Source organism: Lycium barbarum, chromosome 7, assembly GCF_019175385.1.
Source record: "Lycium barbarum isolate Lr01 chromosome 7, ASM1917538v2, whole genome shotgun sequence".
Taxonomy (NCBI): Eukaryota; Viridiplantae; Streptophyta; class Magnoliopsida; order Solanales; family Solanaceae; genus Lycium; species Lycium barbarum.
This window is the reverse complement of record NC_083343.1, coordinates 120,178,905-120,200,078: the sequence shown is the minus strand read 5'-3', so window position 1 is coordinate 120,200,078 and position 21,174 is coordinate 120,178,905. Positions and strand designations below refer to the sequence as shown.

General features: G+C 37.0%; 1 protein-coding gene across 3 annotated transcripts; it reads right to left on the bottom strand.

Moving 5' to 3' along the window:
* Positions 1-11,649: 11,649 nt before the first annotated feature.
* Positions 11,650-14,975, bottom strand: LOC132604006 (cysteine-rich receptor-like protein kinase 44). Of its 3 annotated transcripts, none has more exons than XM_060317318.1 (7): positions 14,031-14,975; positions 13,687-13,833; positions 13,462-13,592; positions 13,103-13,313; positions 12,754-12,823; positions 12,444-12,594; positions 11,650-12,155 (listed from the first exon to the last, which is right to left on the bottom strand). In XM_060317318.1, the coding sequence occupies exons 1-7, from the start codon at positions 14,824-14,826 to the stop codon at positions 11,841-11,843; spliced, it is 1,821 nt and encodes a 606-aa protein (XP_060173301.1). In that variant the 5' UTR covers positions 14,827-14,975; the 3' UTR covers positions 11,650-11,840. The 3 variants fall into 3 exon arrangements, with proteins under 3 accessions (XP_060173301.1, XP_060173299.1, XP_060173300.1); XM_060317316.1 differs by having other exon boundaries at positions 12,754-12,991; positions 14,031-14,972; XM_060317317.1 differs by having other exon boundaries at positions 12,754-12,991; positions 13,462-13,586; positions 14,031-14,972.
* Between the last annotated feature and the right edge of the window lie 6,199 nt (positions 14,976-21,174).

Here is a 21,174-nt window from a genome sequence, read left to right as displayed (position 1 = left end):
AATCCACTGTAGAACAGTTGCGTCAAGGGTGGACCAAAGTTCGATCTCAACATCGGTTTTAGGAGCCGGCTTCTCCTTCCCTGGCGGTGGAGGGATGATATGATGGAGCACCTTGTGTGAGCGAGCATGGATTTTGAAAAGTTCCGCCCACGTCCCATATTGCACGTTTTCCATCTCGAGAACGATGGAGATATGATTTCGGATATTCGAAACCATTAGAGCCGGATGGAAGGAAGAACCACCAGTGGACTTGCCATCAGAGTTGCCGTCAGACATGGTGACTTAGAGAAGAAGATGACGGAGGGAGAAGAAGAAGCAGTTAGGGCACAACGGAAGAAGAGGAAGAAAACCCTAGCTGACTGATACCATGAAAGAATTATATTCCGTGCCTATTTCATTAGCTGAGGTATCCATATATACAAGAGATCCAACCTAATTCTAATTAGCCAATTACGGCTACTTATGCTAACAATATTTGACTAATTATGCTAACAAATCATTTACATTATTTTACACCTAAGGAATATATTTACATATATTCTAACATTATCAAAAAATTATCTTTACTAGCTTTATGAATTATGCCACTTATAAATTTCTCTGTCATTTCAATCCAGTTCATCCTTTTATATAAATCAACAAACGCTCAAAATTGTGGTTACTAAATTTGCATGAATCCGCGACTTTTGTGGTGTAAAAAAAAAAAAAAAAGTTGAACCAAAATAGCACTTAAAAATAATAATTAAAAAACTAGGTTTCACGCACGAATTTCGTGCGTGAAAGAGGACAACATAAGCTGCCCCTTCCCTTCCCCACCACGGTCCCCCTAGTTTGAAAAAAAAAAATCCACCCGCCATTAAAGGCGATTTCTGTGGTCCCCCAAGCCCTTAAAAGGTCGCTTTCGTGTTGTTTTTCAACCCGAAAGTCAATATTCTTAGTATATTGAAGTGTAGGAACAAGTTTCTAAGGTTGAATTTCGGAATAGAGCGGCGTAGAACTCATCTCAAAAACTCAAAAAAAGCTTCAATCTAGGTATTTCACTACAGATTTTCTATTACATTATTAAATATATTATTACCCTAAACATGATTATTGTGTAATTATTGCTGATTTCGAAAAAAAAAAAAAACTTTTACCCCTTTTTTTTTTGCGTGCCAAACAGCCCCGTTTTTTTTTTTTTAATTTGTTTATTTGTTGTTAATTTGTTAATTATTTATTAATTTTTTATCTAGTATTTGTTAATTGTTAGATTAGCGACTTAAGTATTTGTTAATTGTTAGATTAGCTATTTCAATTGTTAGACTAGCTAATTATTTATTTAGTTTTTGTTAAGCCAATTGTTTATTTGTTAATTGTTTGATTAGTTGGTTAATTGTTTATTTATTAAATATATGATAATTGTTTGCTAGCTAATTGTTAATTATTTGACTTATTAATTATTAACATTTATATTTTAGGATTGAAAACCCTTAGTTTAGGATGGAAAACCCGTAGTTTAGGATTGAAAACCCTTAATATAATTTTTGATAAAAGATTACATAACTAATACTACTTGTTAATGATTAATTTTAAAATGCGTAAAACAGATGGATCACCACAATCATTAATATAATTTTCGATAAGAGATTACATAACTAATGCTACTTGTTAATGATTGATTTAAAATGCGTAAACCAGATGGATCACCACAATCCTTAATATAATTTTCGATAAGAGATTACATAACTAATACTACTTGTTAATGATTGATTTAAAATGCGTAAAACAGATGGATCACCACAATCCTTAATATAATTTTCGATAAGAGATTACATAACTAATACTATGATAAGAATCGGGTTACTTGAACAAAACAAGATTACAATGCGGAAGCGAAAATATGAAGATTAAAGACAAGAATATAAAGATAGGCGAAATTCAAGAATAAAATCCCCAAATTTCAAGATTAAGTGATAGGAACCCTAATTGGTCTTAGTATTCAAAATTAGCGGAAGACTAATTAAGATACTAATAGAGTCAATTCAAGAACTTATATCAAAAGGTGATCTAGACCCCTATTTCGAAGAAATTAGAGACAATAATTAGTATAAGACTAATTACCTTTTTAACTTACGAATAACAACCAAAGATATCAAGTACGAATTAATCTTACCTCTTAAAAAGAATCGTTCTTATAAGGTTGCAAGATAAATCCAAAGTAGCCACACAAAGGTGTAAAATAGAGAAACTCTCAATAATATTAATATTTGTCTAATGAAAATAACAAAATCCAACCCTATATAAAGGGAAACCTATCCCAAATAGAATGGGATTCGAATTCTACTCTTATGGAAATAATAAATAATAAAACCTAACTAGGATTAAACTAGGAAAGCATGTAAAAATAATACCAAAATTCTTCCTAAAAATTAGCTAACAAAATCGAAGGAAAGTTAAACCAAATAACACCAAAAATACACGCCTATTTTTTGCACATTTGGGCGTGAGAACCAGCCCTTTGTTGGGCCTAATTGCACGTGCAAAACAGTCCTTGTTGGGGCTTGTAGAGTCAACTCTTTTGGGCTCCTTTAGTCCTTCCATGTGGCAGCTCCTATCACTATCCTTTGGGCCCCTATGTGCAGCTTTTTTGGGCTTCATGTGTGTCCAAATCATCCTTCTTTTGAGTTTGGACTTGGACCATAAAATATGTGTGGCATCTAGCCACGTCGTCGCCACAATTCTTGGGATTTCTTTCCACGATAATTATCTTCTTGATTTCCCATTGAAGCCCATCCACCTTTAACGGAGGTATGCCACCGTGGATGCTATCATACTACTTGTTAATGATTGATTTAAAATGCGTAAAACAGATGGATCACCACCCTTTTGATCTGGGGTCCTTCGACCGAGAGGTACTATATCTTCAGCCGGAGCATAGGTCGCAACATATATGGACATCCGACCTATAGCCTGAGGCTCAGGTCCGTACTCGGTTGGGGGACTCAGAATGGGAGATCTTAGCTGCTCACCCCTCACATCCTTGCATCCTGGATATATGACGTTGTGGCGATATCTACCGGTGCGTCGATGTTGGTCGGGTACAGCACGATAGGTCACCAGTGACGGCCTTGATTGAGAGATGGCGACTGGAGATGCACACAATTCATCTCTGCACCGGTGAGGCTACCATTATCCTCCAGGATGTGGAGGTCATTTATGGGCTACAGGTTGATGGACGCCCATTGTATATTGAGGAGCCTCAGGTACTGCCGCCTTACCTGGATGAGTTGACTAGGCTCACCAATTTCGAGGCTCCGGCTGATGATTTTTTGGGCAAGAGTCAGGTTTTGATGTTGGCCCTTCATGCTCACTTGCGCCTCATAGACATGGAGCATCTGATTGGAGAGGACACGCATCAGGCTGATGATGACCGACGTGCGCGTCTATACCTACTCATCATATTCGGGGGCCCTGTTCCGGAACACTTCGGGTTCGCATGTGAGCTAGAGGTATTTTCGGTATATCGACGATCTCGCTGAGTTAGGATGTTATAGTTGGGGCACTGCTGTGCTAGGCTATATTTATCGAGGATTCTTTCGATGTTCTATGGGCACGAGGGTAGAGGTCCCTGCATTTTGCTGGCTCTTTCAGGTAATATATTTAAGTGTGTGTAATTAAACACAATTTTTTTTTTGAAACACGACTGATAAAATAATTTTTTTAATGACGATATCAGATATGTGTGTGGACTAGGTTGAGACCTTTTCAGCCCACACCTGCTCACTCTCTTGCTGAGCCGATGCCATACACGCAGAGATGGTCGCGAGATGTACGCCGATGTGCGGAGACGCAACACAACCTTCTCCCGTTTAGGGATCAGCTAGAACGCATGACGGCACAGACGGTATGTTCATATTTTGGATCCACACGCTAGACCACATAGATACTATTTTAGTCTTTTATTTTTAATTAGTTCAATTCTTTTTACAGGCTTATATATGGACGCCGTATGACCATATTTTGGATGAGCTGTCGACGTTTTATAGGGCTGGTCAGCACATGTGGATGTCGCGGTGTCCATTGATACATATGGATATCGATGAGTATCACGTGCCCGACCGTGTGTTACGGCAGTTTGGGTATGTACAAAATATACCCGCGACTACGGATTGGAAGTACGACCACTATGTGAAGGACGAGCGTTCGGGCGTCACTGATGCATGACGGCTCCATATGCAGCAGCAGGTCCAGAGTTAGGATGCGAGGATGACGAGCCTGGAGGTGGTCGGATATGACACTCCGATCCATGTGTACTGGAGTGGTACATGCGGATCACTCGAATCATTATTGGCAACCCCACTAGGCGTCATCCAGATGGCCTAGGATATGTAGCTCTCGCAGGAGCTTATGAGGCGCTGGTAAGTTTTATTAGTCTTAAACTTAATCCATCGTCTTATGTACTACTTTACAAATTTATTCAATTGTTAATATTTGCAAACATATGCAGGTACGGACCGTTCAGACGATGTGCTATGAGAGCACTGCCCGTACGGAGGCCCCCGAGATAGCGGAGTATGCAGCACTGATGATTGAGCTTGCCGAGACTGGTATGCTATTGGTACATGACTTTGAGCGTCTCGGTGAGCGTGTTCCTGGTGCCCCACCTCAGACAGCGGGTGGTCGTGGTCGCCGAGAGTGTAGGACCATAGGAGCTGGTGGCCGAGGTGGTAGGGCTGGCAGAGGTGATGAGGCTCTGTAAGCTTCAAAGATCCCACTGAGTTCTTACCGGCCGTCGACTACAGATATCCCATCGACTTCTTCTTCTCGGCCGTCGACTTCACAGACACCTTTGTATTCGCTGGACCCTTTTTCAGATTATGTGCCTTGGCCTTCATTTCCACATCCACCAATTCGTGATCCACAAGGTGAGCGGCCGATTCGTGATCTACAGGGTGACCTACATCTGGACTTCGACGCCATGTTCGAGGACTTCATGTTTGATACAACACCATCTGCAGCTCCGGCACCATCTGCATCTCCTGCTGCAGCTCCGGCACCATCTGCATCTCCTGCTGCAGCTCCGGCACCATCTGCATCTCCTGCTCCGGGGGCCGCTCAGGAGCCTTCTCACCAGGCATCTCAGGAGGCCGTCGACACACAGGTTTAATTTTTACAATAAAATAAAATAATTTATTAGTTAATTGTTTATTTCATGTTTAGTTTAGAATAAATCTAAACTAAATTGTTTATATGTTATTTCAGGTTCATTCTTCTGCGCTTGTGGACCCATCTCCAGCTCCAGCTACAGCTCCGGGTCCCACTCAGGAGATCGTTGAGGAGCCAGCTCAGGAGCCCTCTCACCAGCCATCTCAGGAGGCCGTCGACACACAGGTTTGATTTTTACAATAAAATAAAATAATTTGTTAGTTAATTGTTTATTTCATGTTTAGTTTAGAATAAATCTAAACTAAATTGTTTATATGTTATTTCAGGTTCATTCCTCTGCGCTTGTGGACCCATCTCCGGCTCCAGCTATAGCTCCGGGCCCCACTCAGGAGACCGTTGAGGAGCCAGCTCAGGATCCCTCTCACCAGCCATCTCAGGAGGCCGTCGACACACATGTTTGATTTTTACAATAAAATAAACTAATTTATTAGTTAATTGTTTATTTCATGTTTAGTTTAGAATAAATCTAAAGTAAATTGTTTATATGTTATTTCAGGTTCATTCTTCTGCGCCTGTGGATGGGTCTCCTAATGAGATTGACCAGACTCCTAATGTTGTTGTCCCACTCCCACCGCCCACCGTCATCTCCCATAGGAAGTATGTTATGAACTGGGGTCCGGGTCGAAAGAAGGCAAGGAAGGGAAGCAAGGATGATCATGTCATAGAGCATGTACAGATTAAGAGGAAGAAGGGGGATGGCGATGATGGTGATGGTGGTGGGGTTGGCCTTAGGCCTAGCCGTACTCTAAAGGCTCCTAGATGTGGGACCTGAGATTGTGTATTTGTAAATAAAGTGTACATTTTATGTTAATATTATATATATTTTTGGTTATTATTTTCTTAATGATAATTTGTTATCTTAGTCTTTATTGTCGATTAATAATAACTCGTGCGACGTCCTATATTAATCAAAACCTTATAAAATATGACACTTAAACCTAAAGATAACAAGTTTCCAAACAAACAAAACTTACTTCAGGGCACTTTAGAACCCCTAAAACGACGATCCAAACGTTTAGGAGTACTTGATGTAATGAGCCAACATTATTGTACGCAAAAAAAGATATTAAGTTCTATATAAAATATTGATATTCCGGCGTTTTGAAACATGACTAATCTTTAGTCAAAGTACGGAAAAAATGTGAATTTTTAAAAAAATTGGCCAAAGAACAAAGGCAGGGGGGCAGTTTATGTTGCCCTCTTTCACGCATGAATTCTGTGCGTGAAAGGACCAAACTTTTAACTTTACATTTTGGTCCTTTCACGCACAAAATTCGTGCGTGAAACCTAGGTTTTTTTTTTTTTTTTTTTTTTTTTTTTTTTAAGTGATATTTTGGTTCAACTTTTCTTTTTCACCCACAAAAGTCGCGGACTCAAATTTGCACTGCATTTTGTTAATAATCAAGAAATCCTCGTGGGCCAATGACGCCCTATTTGAACTCGATATGCGTAATAGGCATTGCCCCTCTACCTTTCTTCACTTAAATACCAAACTTTTATTTACTCGGCTCAAACAGGTGACGTACACGTCTAACCCACAAATTATTGTGTTATACTTGACCAAACCCCAGGAATACTAAATTTACACCACTTGTGAGATTCTTTATCTTTTCTATCCAGTCTGTAGTACATTCATACTAGTAAGATAACTTCTCTTAAATTCTAACTCTGATTGACTTTCACCTTCAACTCTCAATTTCTCCAAAACTGTTTTTAACTGATCGCCATTGTACATTAGGATTAACGGTTACAAACTTGTTTGGTTATGCATCATAACATGCAAAATAAATTTCAACTATGCCAAGGATTTGTAAATTATTGCTACAATTGGATAAGTGTTTCATTTATTATGAAGAAAATCATTTCCATACAAGTGACTCGTAGGCTGTCGTGGAAGCAGGAAGATCAAATTAAGGGGATTCAAAAAGAAAAAAAAATTACACCAAGAAATCCCTGGCATAGTTAAATCTAAAACTGAAAATACGCATTTAGATTTATAATTTAAAAGTGAGACTAAACTTTTATCTTATAAAATTTGTTTTGATAGGAGACTAATGAAAGTAGCGGGCCGAGTGTGGGAGTTTAACCTATTGTCTATAGCTAAACTAACCAAAGAGTTGAAATGTTCAGCTTCTTTCTTTCCTGACTTTTTTGTGTTTCAGAATCTTTACACTAGGAATGTGAAGATGATTGGTAAAGAGGAAGAAGGACTTTACTTACTATCAGCCAATAGAGATTGCAAAGAAGCACTTATAGCAGCTAGCACTATTAATTCTGAGTCTGTAAATGTTAATTATGAGTCTGAGTTCAATTCTAGAGTAGACATAGATATGTGGCACAAAAGATTTGGACATGTATCTAGTTTAGTACTTAAAAAGATACTATCTGTAAAACTAGATGAGATTACAAATACAGTGAATAAATGCTCAGTTTGTCCTTGTGCCAAACTGTCTTGTTTACCTTTTCCTGTTAGTAATACACTAGTGCAAGTAGCTTTGATTTAGTACATACGGATCTATCGGGGCCTTACAAAGTCCCTACATTTGATAAGAATAAATATTTCTTGACTGTAGTGGATGGCTATTCCAGGATGACCCGGATATTTTTACTCAAAATCAAAACTGATGTAAGCACTGTCATAAAACTCAGTACAATAAGATAATAAAAATAACTAGGAGTGGCAATGGAACTGAATTTGTGAATAGCATATGCAACAGAATGTTCAAAGAGTTAGGAATAATACATCAAACATCTTGCTCTTATATTCACCACAAAAATTGGAACTGCAGAATGAAAACACAGGGATATCCTAGAAATAACAAGAGCATTAACATTTTAATCCTGTATTCCTATTAGATATTGGGGTCTGTGTGTTAAAACTGCGGTATATATTATAAATAGAATGCCAAGTGTTGTGACTGGAAACAAGTCACCTTATGAGAAACTGCATAGCAGAAAACCATCTCTTCAACACTTGAGAGTTATTTGCTGTTTATGCTATGCCAAAGTGGTTAATGAAGCTGATAAGCTCAAACCAAGGGCTAAGCATGTCGCGCCATTCATATGGGCTATGCAGAACTAAAAAAGGTTACATGTTGTATGATCTTATTAATCACACCTTTTTTGTCAATAGAGATGTAGTCTTCAAAGAAGATATTCTCTCTTTCAAGCTTAAAGACAAGGATAGCAACATGACTGTTCCTATATTCAACTATACTGGACTGGATACTACTTTTGAAGACATTCAAATTAGGAGCACCGAGTCTCGACCAAATCATGCCACTCAACCAGCACTAGTTGTGGAACCCATAATCCTAAATGAATATATCATTCCAACACCAGAACCAGATATTCCATAAGTACAACAACTAGAATAAGTAGAGCAATAGGCTCAACAAGTTCAGCAACAACAAGAGATTACCACACAATCAGGTAGGACCAAAAAACCTCCTATATGGATGAGGGACTTTGTGTCATTGAATGTGAAGGATACACCATATGCCATTGCAACTACATGACATATGACAACCTGACAGCTACATATCAAGCCTATCTCACCAAAATGTCTAGCATAACAAAACCTAAGTCCTATAATGAAGCAGCTGCTGATCCAAGATGGATTGAAGCAATGAAAACTGAGATTGATGCTTTACAAAGCAATCACACTTGGGAAAATGTCAAGTTACCTGAAGGAAAAGTCCCTACAGATGCAAGTGGATTTACAATGTGAAGTATAAGTCAACAGGTGAAGTTGAAAGGTTTAAAGCAAGGCTAGGAGCCAAGAGTTATAGCCAAAAAGAGGGCATTAACTGTCAAGAAACATTCAGCCTAGTAATTAAAATGAAGACTGTTAGAACTGTACTCTCTATTGTTGCACAGAATAACTGGCACATCGACCAAATGGATGTGTTCAATGCATTCCTACAAGGTGATCTACATGATGAAATTTACATGGACTTACCTCTAGGATTTAAGAGTCAGTGGAGAAGACAGTATACAGACTCATTAGATCTCTTTATGGACCGAAACAAGCACCTAGACAGTGGAATGCAAAACTGTCTGAGGCACTACTTAGTTACCAGTTTACTCAGAGTGAACATGATCACTCATTATTCATCAAAAGAACAAAAACAAGTTTAGTATTTGTGCTTATATATGTGGATGATATGCTTATCACAGGAAATAGCATTCAATTTATTGAAGAAACAAAAGAGAAATTGAAACAGTCTTTCAAAATGAAGGACTTGGGTGAGCTGATGTATTTTCTAGGGATTGCATTTGCTAAATCAAAAGAAGAGATTCTAATGAATCGAAGGAAGTAGGCTTTAGAACTTATTGCAGAAATAGGACTATGTGTAAGACGTGCAGTCACTCCTATTGGGACTAATTGCAAATTGACTACACAACAATATGCTGATTTTATTAAAGACACAGAGAAATTCTGTTGTGATCCTTCAGCAGATCAAGGAGGCTATCAGAGGCTAATTGGTAAACTTCTCTATTTGATGACAAGACCTGATATCTCATATGGTGTTCAAACCTTGAGTCAATTTCTTCAACAACCCAAACAGTCACATATGAAAGCAGCTTTGAGAATCGTGAGATATATAAAAGATCAGCCTGGCCAAGGCATCTTCTATCAAGCAAAAGGAAGAATACTATCACTGCATTCTGTGATGCAGATTGGGCAGCTTGTCCACACTCTAGAAGGTCTGTATTGGTTACTTAGTGATGGTAGGTGATTCTCTAGTGGCTTGGAAGTCAAAGAAGCAATCAAATGTATATAGGAGCTCAGCTGAAGATGAGTATAGGAGCTTGGCAACTGCAGTTACAGAGATCATTTGGCTACAAGGACTGAGGAAGGACTTGGGAATTGAAATTCAGAAACCAATTGAAGTGTTAACTGACAGTAAGGAAGCAATGCAACTAGCAGCAAATCTAGTATACCATGAAAGAACTAAGCACATTGAGATTGATTGTCACTTTATAAGGGAAAAGATCACTCAAGGCTTGGTAGTCACAAAATACATCCCAACACAAGATCAACCAGCTGATCTTCTAACCAAGGGGCTAAGCAATGTTCAGCATCACTATCTCAGTTCCAAACTAGGTGTTCAAAGCATATTTGCACTGCCTAGTTTAAGGGGGAGTATATAAGTTAGTGATGAGAAAATTAGTTAAAGTTAGTTAGAAGCAGCAGGGTAGTTTAGTCTTTACACAATATCCCAAAATTAGTTACAACTCCTAGAGTTAGTTACTTCACACAGCTATATATAAAACTGTGTATTGAGTGTATACACACGAAAATATATTGAAATTCTACTCTTTTCTTCTTCAATACAAGTCTATCAATGAATTCTCCCTTTTCCTCATTTCAATTTACAACATTTTCACCCCCAGTTTTGGTTTGTCTTGGTTACTGGAAATTTTTTAGTGATTCATTGGGGATATGGAAAATTGGCAATACTCTCTTTTGCGCTTGTCCAACGCGAGGACTCCTTAAGCATGTTTGTGGAGACACATCACACTTTCTCACATCCCCCGGTTGATTTCATGCTGCTATATGGGATGGCAATGTGAGCACACTTCACTTATTTATGTTTTAAGTGTGTGTGTGTTGTTTCTTCCTTTGACGTGGAATATGTTTCTTTTAGAACATGTACGATCGTGATTGCTTTGTTTCATACGATTTAGTGACTATGATTGTTCCTCCTTGATAACCTCCCCTGAACTTGAATTGGTGTCTAAGGAACAGTTTTAATTATAGTAGTATAAAATCACCTCCATCTGACGAGATTGCAGTCTAGATGTATGTAGAAAAAGGTAGAATAGGGATGAGGAATTAGACAAAAGAGGGGAGAGGGAGGAGGTGGGGGGGGGGGGGGGGGGGAATACAAAGATGATTTAATCAATTCAACAATAACATACCACAAGTGGGGGTCGGGGGAGAGTAGAATGTACGCAGACCTTAGTCCTACCTTTGTGGGGGCAGAGAGGTTGTTTCCGAAATTAAAAACCCTTGTCTCAAAAGAAAAGATAGGAAAATAAAAGATAAGGAATTCAACGCAGAAAAAGATATGACAGGAAAATAGCAATTCAACACACTTCATTAATTTATCCTACAAAACAGTCTCAAAAGGAAAGGAGAAGACTCTAATATTTTGCTTAAATGTGATTTCCATCACCCGCCAATAATTCAGGGAAAAATCCAAAATGCCGCTTGCGATTATTTAAGATTGTTCCGTATAAAGTTTTAGAACAGAAGGTTAAGTTTCGTAAACGCATGTTGAGTATGTGATATGATAGTAGAAGTTAGAATGGGCATGTTGGTTCGTTTGGTCAAGTTAAGGCATCGATTACCAATCATGACTTGATTAAAAATCAGGTCGTGACCAAAATCTTATAACTATCTAATGAAAAACGTACATAAATTAAACAAAATAATTAACACACAATCAAAAGATGTCTTTTAACAGACTCCTAATACAATAACTGAGAGTCACTAGTTATCACCACAAGAAATAGGACTTTTTCTAGTCTTTGTAGAAAGTGAAAAAATCGTTATAAAAACATTTCATGGCGATTTGAATTTTAAAAGATTATACTAGTTTCTGTACGCGCTGATCTTCGCTATACTATCTTGGGTAGACTTCAGTAATTGGTTCTTGAATAACGGACGATCGAATGGATTTGCTTGTGTGTTGATCCATCTTTTCTATTCTAGTGTAATCCTTATAAGATGCTGGTTGATTTGGCTCTGGCAGAGTAGCAGATGCAGTACTGAGAATATGAGCTATCAAAGCAGTTGTAGGTCTTTGATCCAAATCATTTTGAACACATAACAACCCAATATGTATACATCTCATGATTTCAGACCTTAAATTTGAGTCACCGATAAGAGTTGAATCTACGAGTTCCATAGCTTTGCCATCTTTCCACAGCTTCCAAGCCTATAAATACCGACAAAGTATTCATAGTGTCCTCTAAAGGTTATAAAAAACAATTGAATGGTGTAGAAGGATAATGTTAAAATGGCTTTATGCATAAACTTATATGCAATATCTATTAAATCAATAATATATATTAGGATTTGAACATGATAATATTATGTACAAACATACATGATGCAGAAGACATTACTATTGCAGTTGGGAGAAACATGAATAGAACTGAAAAATACATACTATTGAAAGGTAAGTAAGGGGATCACCTATTCAATACTTTTAATTTACACTTACATGGGCAACAAGGTCATCAAATTTATCTTCTTGATAAAATGATCTATTTCTCTTTCCACTTATTATCTCCAGAAGAAGCACACCGAAACTGAATACATCAGACTTCACAGAGAACTGACCGTGCATCGCATATTCTGGAGACATGTAGCCGCTAACAAATAAAAATAAATCACATTAATTAACAATATGATAAAAAGACTGATCCATAAAAGATTTGAAGTTATTTTTTAACACTAAGTACGCGCATGCACACTTGACATGTGTAGCATCAATAGTTTTTAAAAAAAAGGGCAAAGCCCGGTGCACTTACTATGTGCCAACAATTATGCCAGTGCTTCCTTCAGTTTGATCAACTCCAAAAATCCTAGCCATGCCAAAATCTGAAATTTTTGAGTTCATGTCTTTGTCTAACAAAATATTGCTTGCTTTAAGATCACGATGTATGATTCGAGGACGAGAATCTTCATGAAGATAAACTAATCCTCGTACTATTCCTCTAATAATCTTGTCACGTACTGACCAACTCAAAGCCGCTTGCTTCTTCGTATCTTAAACATACCATAAGAGTTACTAAATATAGAAATTGACACTATTTTATAGACATACTAAAAAGAAAAGTAAGACTCATAAATTGAATAAGGGAGTATAAGCAAACCAACCAAGTAAGAAATAGTCGAGGCTTTTGTTGGGCACGAACTCATAGATGAGTATCTTTTCTTCTCCTTCCAAGCAAAAACCGAGCAGTCTCACTAAATTTTTGTGTTGAAGCTTAGCTACAAGTACAACCTCATTCTTAAATTCATTTACACCTTGGCTTGACCTTCTTGATAGTCTTTTTACAGCTATCTCTTGTCCAGTTACAAGCTCACCCTGAATGACTTAAAGAATTGTGAATGAATATTTTGAGTTTTATATTATCAAGTCTCCTAACACAAGTAATTATCCATAAGAAATGGGATTAGTGATCAGGAAAATAAAACGTGTTATATAAATTGGAGTAGTCATGAATCTACTCTACCTTATATACATCACCAAATCCACCAACACCAATTTTGTTTTCCATAGAGAAACAGTTAGTGGCAGCTTCAATTGTACTAAAGTCATATTGCAAGGATTCAGCCGTTAGAATCCCACTAAGATCAACTGTAACTTATGTAAATACATAGAAGAGAAGAAATAATTAATAAAAACAAAGGACTTGACTACTAAAAGCATAAAGATCATAATTATAGTAGCATCTTACCATTCATCTCCTTTAGCGTATTATTTCTTTTCCTCCTCCTTCTCCTCAGTAGCAAAAGAAAGAGTCCACTGGATAGTAGAAACAAAAGAACGATGGCAACGACTACACAGAAAATTAGGACTACATGTTTTGGAATTCCATTATGCCCTGCATCAACAATTCAAGAATTCAAATTCATATTTACGTTTTTTTTCATGTACCACTACTAATAGTTTGGTGTATTTTGCCATTTTATTTTACCATTCGGATTATGAAGCTTACCCTCTCGACAAATTAAAATTCGTGCCTGATAGGCCCGTTAAGAACAAAGCAGTTTGCTTTTGCTATTGTATAGTAAACAGTACCTTGATTATAGGACAGAGCAGGTGGCTTGCTGTTGTAGAAGGGGTATTCTTCATACCTCATAAGACAACTGGGAAATTGAACTCTAGCACCCATAGGTTCATCATGAAACTTATGGAAAACTTTGATCACAATCCTAAGGCACTTTAGGCAAGCAGAAGAAGAAAGATCAGGAATGCATTGAGCTGAGGCATAAATTGTTTTGTTAACAGTAAAATTGGCTTCTCTAGTGGCGAATTTCTTGCCTATCGAAGGATCACTAGCAGCCTGAGTCGCCACGTCATCTATCAATTCCCCCAGCTTCTGTTTGAACATAGTCTGTTCATCAGAGGTAATCTGAATAGGATTACGTACAACATAAGGTCTATCTGGTTTGTTAATTATGGATCCATAATCTGGATCGGGGAAAATTGATCGATTCGTATAACGTAATAAGCACCGGTCCGACCAAAATACAGCCGTTTTTCTGCCGGGGCAAAACTGGATTATATTTTTAGCAGCTGTAGTCACACAATCTTGACAATACCCCCTTGAAATATCAGCTCGACACATAAACAAACCATAGATTCTTTCAGAATTACTGCCGCTGCCAGTGGAGGAATTGTAAAAACCATATTTGCTTGAGGCGTTAGAAAAGGTTGAAAGTAGTAAGATGAGGTTGGAATGATAAGAGGAATTTGTACTGTAAGTAGTTGTGTTTGGGCAATAATAAGAGTCATCAAGAGCTGATACTGTAATTCTATTACTTTGGCTGATCAAGAAAAGCACAAGGCATAATGGGATATTCAAACTAGGCATTGTGCAAATTGAACGATCATCAAGTTGACAGAAGGCAAATTTATAGATGCTGAGTAAAGGACCGTTTAATCAGTGCGAAGTCTTTAGTTTAGTGTTCGTTGTTGACTTGTTTTCTTGGTGACTTGGATTTCATTTTCGAGTTTAAGTTCTATCCAGTCAAGTTTCAACATCAATGATTGATGGAGCACCCCTTTGAGAAACATCCTTATTGCCTTGTGTTGTAACTCAAGAGTCGGGTACAGTAATAAAGTGAAAGTTTCATAGAAGCATCATATTACTCTCTCCGTCCACTTTTACTTGTTAAGTTCGGACTTTGCACATCTTTGAAGAAACAATCAATAATTGATATGGTATTTTCCCACCGTATGCATATTAATTAATGTTTAGTCTTAAGTCATGAGAAATGATTAATTAATGCTAAGGGTAAAATATAAAAAAGAAATATATTTTTCTTTTAACATGCTAAAAGTGACAAGTAAAATTGAAAATATAATTTTAGTATACTAGACAAGTAAAAGTGACTGGAGCGAGTAGTAGATTTGGGCTATTTGACAAATGACAGCACGTTCCTCCTTAAAAGATACTACCTTTCTAATTGGGCTAGTGTCCATTCCCCTCAAATTCTGATGAACTTCACTTCATAGTTAAAACTTATTTTTTTCACGAATTCCGACGAATATCAAAATTTGGTCAAATCCTGACAGATCGCGATAACTTATTGTGTAAAATTTTAATTAGCATGTTTTGTGACACTGAATTCAATCTCTCTAAGCAGTACTTTCAGAATACTGAAAAGTGAGTCAGAGGATACTTCTATTACTATAGCTACTAGATATGAAAAGCCCGTGCACAAAATATTATTATTTTTTGCATTTCATGTTCTTACGTCAGTTTTGATATCGATAATATGCGACTTGATAAGTTTGATCTTATAGTAATTTGATGCTGGAGAGACAATAATGCAAAGTTGTTGTTTGAGTGAACCAATTAGTTGTTTCAAATTTTTGGTGATTCACTTGATGCAGCTGAAGAGTTGCAAGATGCCAATAACTGCAATTATTGGAAAATAGGTAATTTACTATTATAACTCAACATGATGTTGTGAAAATATTAAATTAAATATCTCAAAAAGAAGTTTTTAATTCATTATTTTAGTATATATTAATGAGTCATTATTTTAAATACAAACGTTAGGTGACTAAGACCAAATTGAATGGTCTTTAACTTGTAATCAAAGTGAGCAACGTTATAGCAGAACATTTAGATGTTACTATGTGGTTTTTTTCATCGTCATTTAAATATTATTTTATTATCTAAGGATAGAATTTGAAAAAACTAGTTAATTTATGTCTTGGTTTTTTAAGGTGACACTTATTATGGGACAATTTTTTTTGGCTAAGGTGACACTTATTATGGGACAGAGGGAGTATTTAATAGCCTGTTTGGCTAATCTTCTAAAATCAGCTTTGTTTGAAAAGTGCTTTTTAAAAAAGTACTTTTGACAAAAAGCAGTTTGCGTTTGGCCAATTAATTTAAAAAACACTTTTGAGCAGTAATTATTGTTTGACCAAGCTTTTAAAAAGTGAAACTAAGTGTGTTTTTCTCAAAAGTGCTTTCAAAAAAGTGTTTTCGGGTGATTTTTTTTTTTTAGCTTCTTAAAAACAGTTTCTGCTACTCCTCATAAACATTTAGTTTCTCCTAAAAGCTTAGTCAAACACCTCACTTTTTTAAAATAAGCACTTATTAAAAAAATAATTACATTTTAAAAAAAATAAGCTTGGACAAACATACTATTAGTTATAAAAGCACTAACAAGCATGACTTCGAAAAGGGGAGGCACAGCCAAACACTACTATAATTTCTAACCTTATTGCTTTATTAGTGTTTATAGAAATGAAAGTTTGAGCGAAGACCACATGCTACTGGTGCTCGTACAAAAGCCGTAGAAATTGTTTAATTCTCTTTTATTCGAAATTATTCCGACAAGTGTGTGTGGGAAGCGCTGGTCCATTTCCATTTCCACGCTTTGACTTTTTCCTTCATACGTCTCCACTAGTTTTCTCTTTCGTTCTTCCTACTTCTACTTCTTTCTTTTTGACTATGTTTTAAGTGTGGCAGTGTAAATGTGTAAGTACATTAACACGTGACAAATACCTTTTTCCATTAACTCGGGATACATGTTAACCTTGACTATAAATGTTTTCTGTTAGGGCTCATTTAGTACGAGGAATAAGAGATAAATAATTTTGAAATTAATTTGAGATGAGTTTATATCATATTTGGTTGGAATAAAATAGCGGTATAATTAATTTCGAGATTAGTAATTTCGAAATTGTAGTGTTATTTTATCCATGTGAGAAGGTGTAATAACTAATCCCGGAATAAATAATCCTAATATAACTTGTTCCCAACCAAACGACCCCTTGGTGTATTGGTCTGCTTAAACAAACGTGACCAGTATGATACAAAAGTTAAGTTTTGTAGAAATTCTGTATTTGGAAAAATAATCTAAAACAAAATCTGGAAAGAACGGAAAATAAATTTGAGTCCACTGACTTCACAGTGTGTCCTTAAGGAAATTATTCCTCTCAATGTAACCGAGGTTATGGAATATATCCTCCCAGGATAGAACAAATTAACTTACTAGTGTAGCGGTATACTAATAGAGAACACGCGATCAGCTATAGAATTTGTCTGTATCCCTAGCTAATTCGTCGCTAAATAGCTCCTAGCTAATTGAATTTTTACAATCCGTAGCTAAATGGGATTAGCATGAAATTTTTGTTGTTTAGCTACGGAGTTTTTTTCAGTGCTAATTCCGTGTTTTCTAGTAATATACCTCAAACCTTGATGAACGACGAACACAACAGACGGTAGAAATCACACACATAAAATATTTGAAGTGTTGAAAAGAAGGAAAAAGATGATCAGATTTTTCGTAAGGAAAATCTGATGACCTGGCCAGATTTATATAGCTATTGGGAAGCATTTCCCATTCGCATTAACTTAAACCCAATAGGTTTCATGGCAAAACATTTAATATCTCATAAGTCGGCACTATTAACAATTTACAAATGAGCGGGTTCGGCAGAATTTTGGGCAGATCAAAATGGGCTAGGTTAATAATGGTATAGTCATTTACGCATCAAAGAGTTACCTAGGCAAAAATAGACTGTCAAAATGAACTACGTAATAATTCAAAACCGAGAAAATTGCACGGTTTGCCTTTCAAATGGACTGGTCTTTAATTTTTGTCCTTCAAAATTGAACCTTTGCCTAGTGGGGCATAAATTTTTTAAAGAAGCTGGCATATCTGGTGGATATTATGTCACGACCCAACCGAAGGGCCATGACGGGTACCCGGAGCTAACCTACCGAGCAGCACTTAATCTGCTTCATACAATCATACCTCGGAGGACCACATACCTAACTAACAATCATCATAATCTGTACGGACATGAATTCTCAAATAAAACTCCTCTATATAATAATCATCAACTCCGCCCATATATATATATAAGCCCACAAGGTTATAAAAATGATATACAGTATATACTCCGGTAAGGTTATGAAACTTCTAACTATCCACACATGTCAACGAGTCTCTATATAGAGTACTGGAAACCATAAGGATGGGACAGGACCCCGCCATGCCCAAATATGTGCACAAAAGGAAAGTACCAATAGACTGCGGCTCCGAAATAAAGGTTGAACGATAGGAGAAAAAAAAAAGAGGAGATAGAATCCAATTCTTTTAGATACTTTATCTAAGAAGCGCTCCTGAGACTCCGCTGATGAAGCTCCTAAGGATCAGATTCATCTTCCTGTTTACCTGCGGGCATGAACGCAGCGTCCACAAGAAAGGACATCAGTACGAATAATGTACTGAGTATGTAAAGCATGAATAATAGCATAATCAAGAAATAAAGAAGCATGAGATAAAGAGATAACCTGTATATCTGATTGCCTCTCAAGGCGGATATGATGCATGCTTAACTTTAGAAAAATAAAAAATTTCATACATATATATTGCTACAGAATGTGCAGCCCGATCCATGTATCATATCATCATTATATATATTGTTGCGGAACATGCCCGATCCATATATCCCGCGTTCGGGACGATATATGGGCTTCTAGTGTTTCTAGGAATAAGAATATTATAGATATCATGTGGAGGTTCACAGCTATGGAGTCATGCCTTTAAAAAGAAAAGGGTTAGCCTTAAATACCTTCACGTCTCCTTAACTACTAACGTTTCCTCCCAAGCCCGCAAAATCTACATTCAAGAGGATTCATAACAAGGTTAAGTCTTGAAAACATGCTTAAGTTCAAACTAAAGCAACTAAAAGGCTAACAGAATTTGGGCCGCACTATTCCTATTCGTCAACTTCCACTATATGATAAAAGCAGTTCCCAAACAACAATAACAACATCCCTAATATCATAATCAAGGAATTATATTCAATTTAATCTCAAATTTAACCAAAATCCCCTTTTCGAGTTCACCTCATAGTCATCTTCTTCATTACAACACTCATAACTTCCCCACTTTAATTCTTTTTCCTTTCTAAGGAGTACTAAACCTTTACATCAACTCAACCATAAGAATAAGATGGAGAAATACCTTGTATTAGTAGAATTTCACCTTACTCAACTCTCTCCTCAAGACTAATTTCACCATAACTTTGAAAGGAAGCAAGAACCATCACTCTCTATGGATTTACCTTGAGATTTTGATGTTGATTCTCTCTTTAGATGCTATGGAAAGGTGTGGAGTGTTAGGGAACCTTCAAGAGATCTGAAGAAGTCTCTAGAAATGTAGGCAAATAAGTGTGGAAAGTTATAAATGAAGTTGGGTTCGTTTGGGATTTAAAAAGACGGCAAAATCACCCCCCCCCCCCCCCCCCCCCCCCCCCGGTCCCACTTTGTGATGAGTATGCGGCCAAGCACACTGAGTGTGCGGCCGCACACTCACTTCATCCTCATCTTGGGGATGATTTTGGGCAGTGATGTCAGCTAATTTTCCAAGTTGGCAACCAGTATGCGGCTCAGCACACTGAGTGTGTGACCACACACTGTCTATTTTTTTTTCGATTTCGCGGAAATGCATTTTTTTTTATTCGTTCTACCTCCAATCCTTATGGAACCTTCTTAGAACTTGTCTAGAACTTCATTAACCATCCAAGGGGCTCTATATCTCTCCCTCAAAGTGATACCAAGTAATGTGTAGCTCATATGATATGAAAGCTTTTCAAACATGACTCAACCTCAACTTTCTTCGACGAACTTACTTCCATTGCCTCATATGGCTTTGGAACCTTGAGGTATAGTCTTAAAATTATCAAATACCATTATTAAACTTATAAAGGCTTCATGTCCATTTTACGCTTACGTTAGTCTATTCATAACGCAACCGGCACGAAATTCCAAGGTGTAACATATTATGATGCATAACTTATACCTCTTTAGGCAAAAGTTTGATTTCAAAGGCAACAATTAAAGACCATCCCAATTGAAGGGAAAAGACTATAGACCAGCTCATACAAATGACCCTTCATAACCAACCCAACTTTTGGATAGCTAAATTTGGCAGGTCATATTTGTAGGAGTTATTACCTTATTTGTCATTGTTCTCCTGTTTTAATAATGCAAAGCCAAAAGATTCTTTGTGGGTCCCTTTGTGTAATTCTTTCTTGTCTTAGTGAAAGACAAAGTGTACTCTCTCATTGATTAGGGAAAGAACATTCTTCCTCCTTATATTGAATTGTGCATTATTAACTTATAAAGAGCTTGTAAATGAGAGTGGCCTCGTGCACATGAGAAATGGGTCCAACTACACTTTTACTAGATTAATGTCCAAGTTCGTTCCCTGGAATTATAAGTCGATCAACACTCATTACTCAAGATTACATGGCAGCCTTTATTTTGGTTCATTACTCAGAGTTAAATGATTACCTTTATTTTTGTCCATTACTCAGAATAAAATGACATATTTATTTTCCAACGTTAAGAGGCATTTGTGAGCTTGACCTTTAGTTGTCATCTATCTATATATATAGGTTTAGATGTCTATATAAGGTAAAATCTATCAACACCAAGTGGAAGTATCAAAGGATGACATGTGGGAATGGTGACATGTAATATTTGAGTGAGCAAGCAAAGGGCTCCGGAAAAGGATAACGACGCTCCAGAGGAGTAACTTGGCAGCCGCTACTGGAGACAGAAACTACAAAGGGTCCGGAGAAGCATGCCAACTCACTGGTCAAACGTCATTCAATATGCAACCGTTACAAGAAACCCCAAGTCTTCCTCCAGTCTTAAATGTGCATTATTTCCCTTCATTGT

Coding starts and splice junctions, on each gene's coding strand:
- LOC132604006 (XM_060317316.1), bottom strand. CDS start 14,826: ATGCCTAGTTTGAATATCCCATTATGCCTTGTGCTTTTCTTGATCAGC. Junction 13,314..13,461: donor GATTTGGTGATGTATATAAG/GTAGAGTAGATT, acceptor TAAGTCATTCAG/GGTGAGCTTGTAACTGGACA. Junction 12,156..12,443: donor TTGATGACCTTGTTGCCCAT/GTAAGTGTAAAT, acceptor CGGTATTTATAG/GCTTGGAAGCTGTGGAAAGA.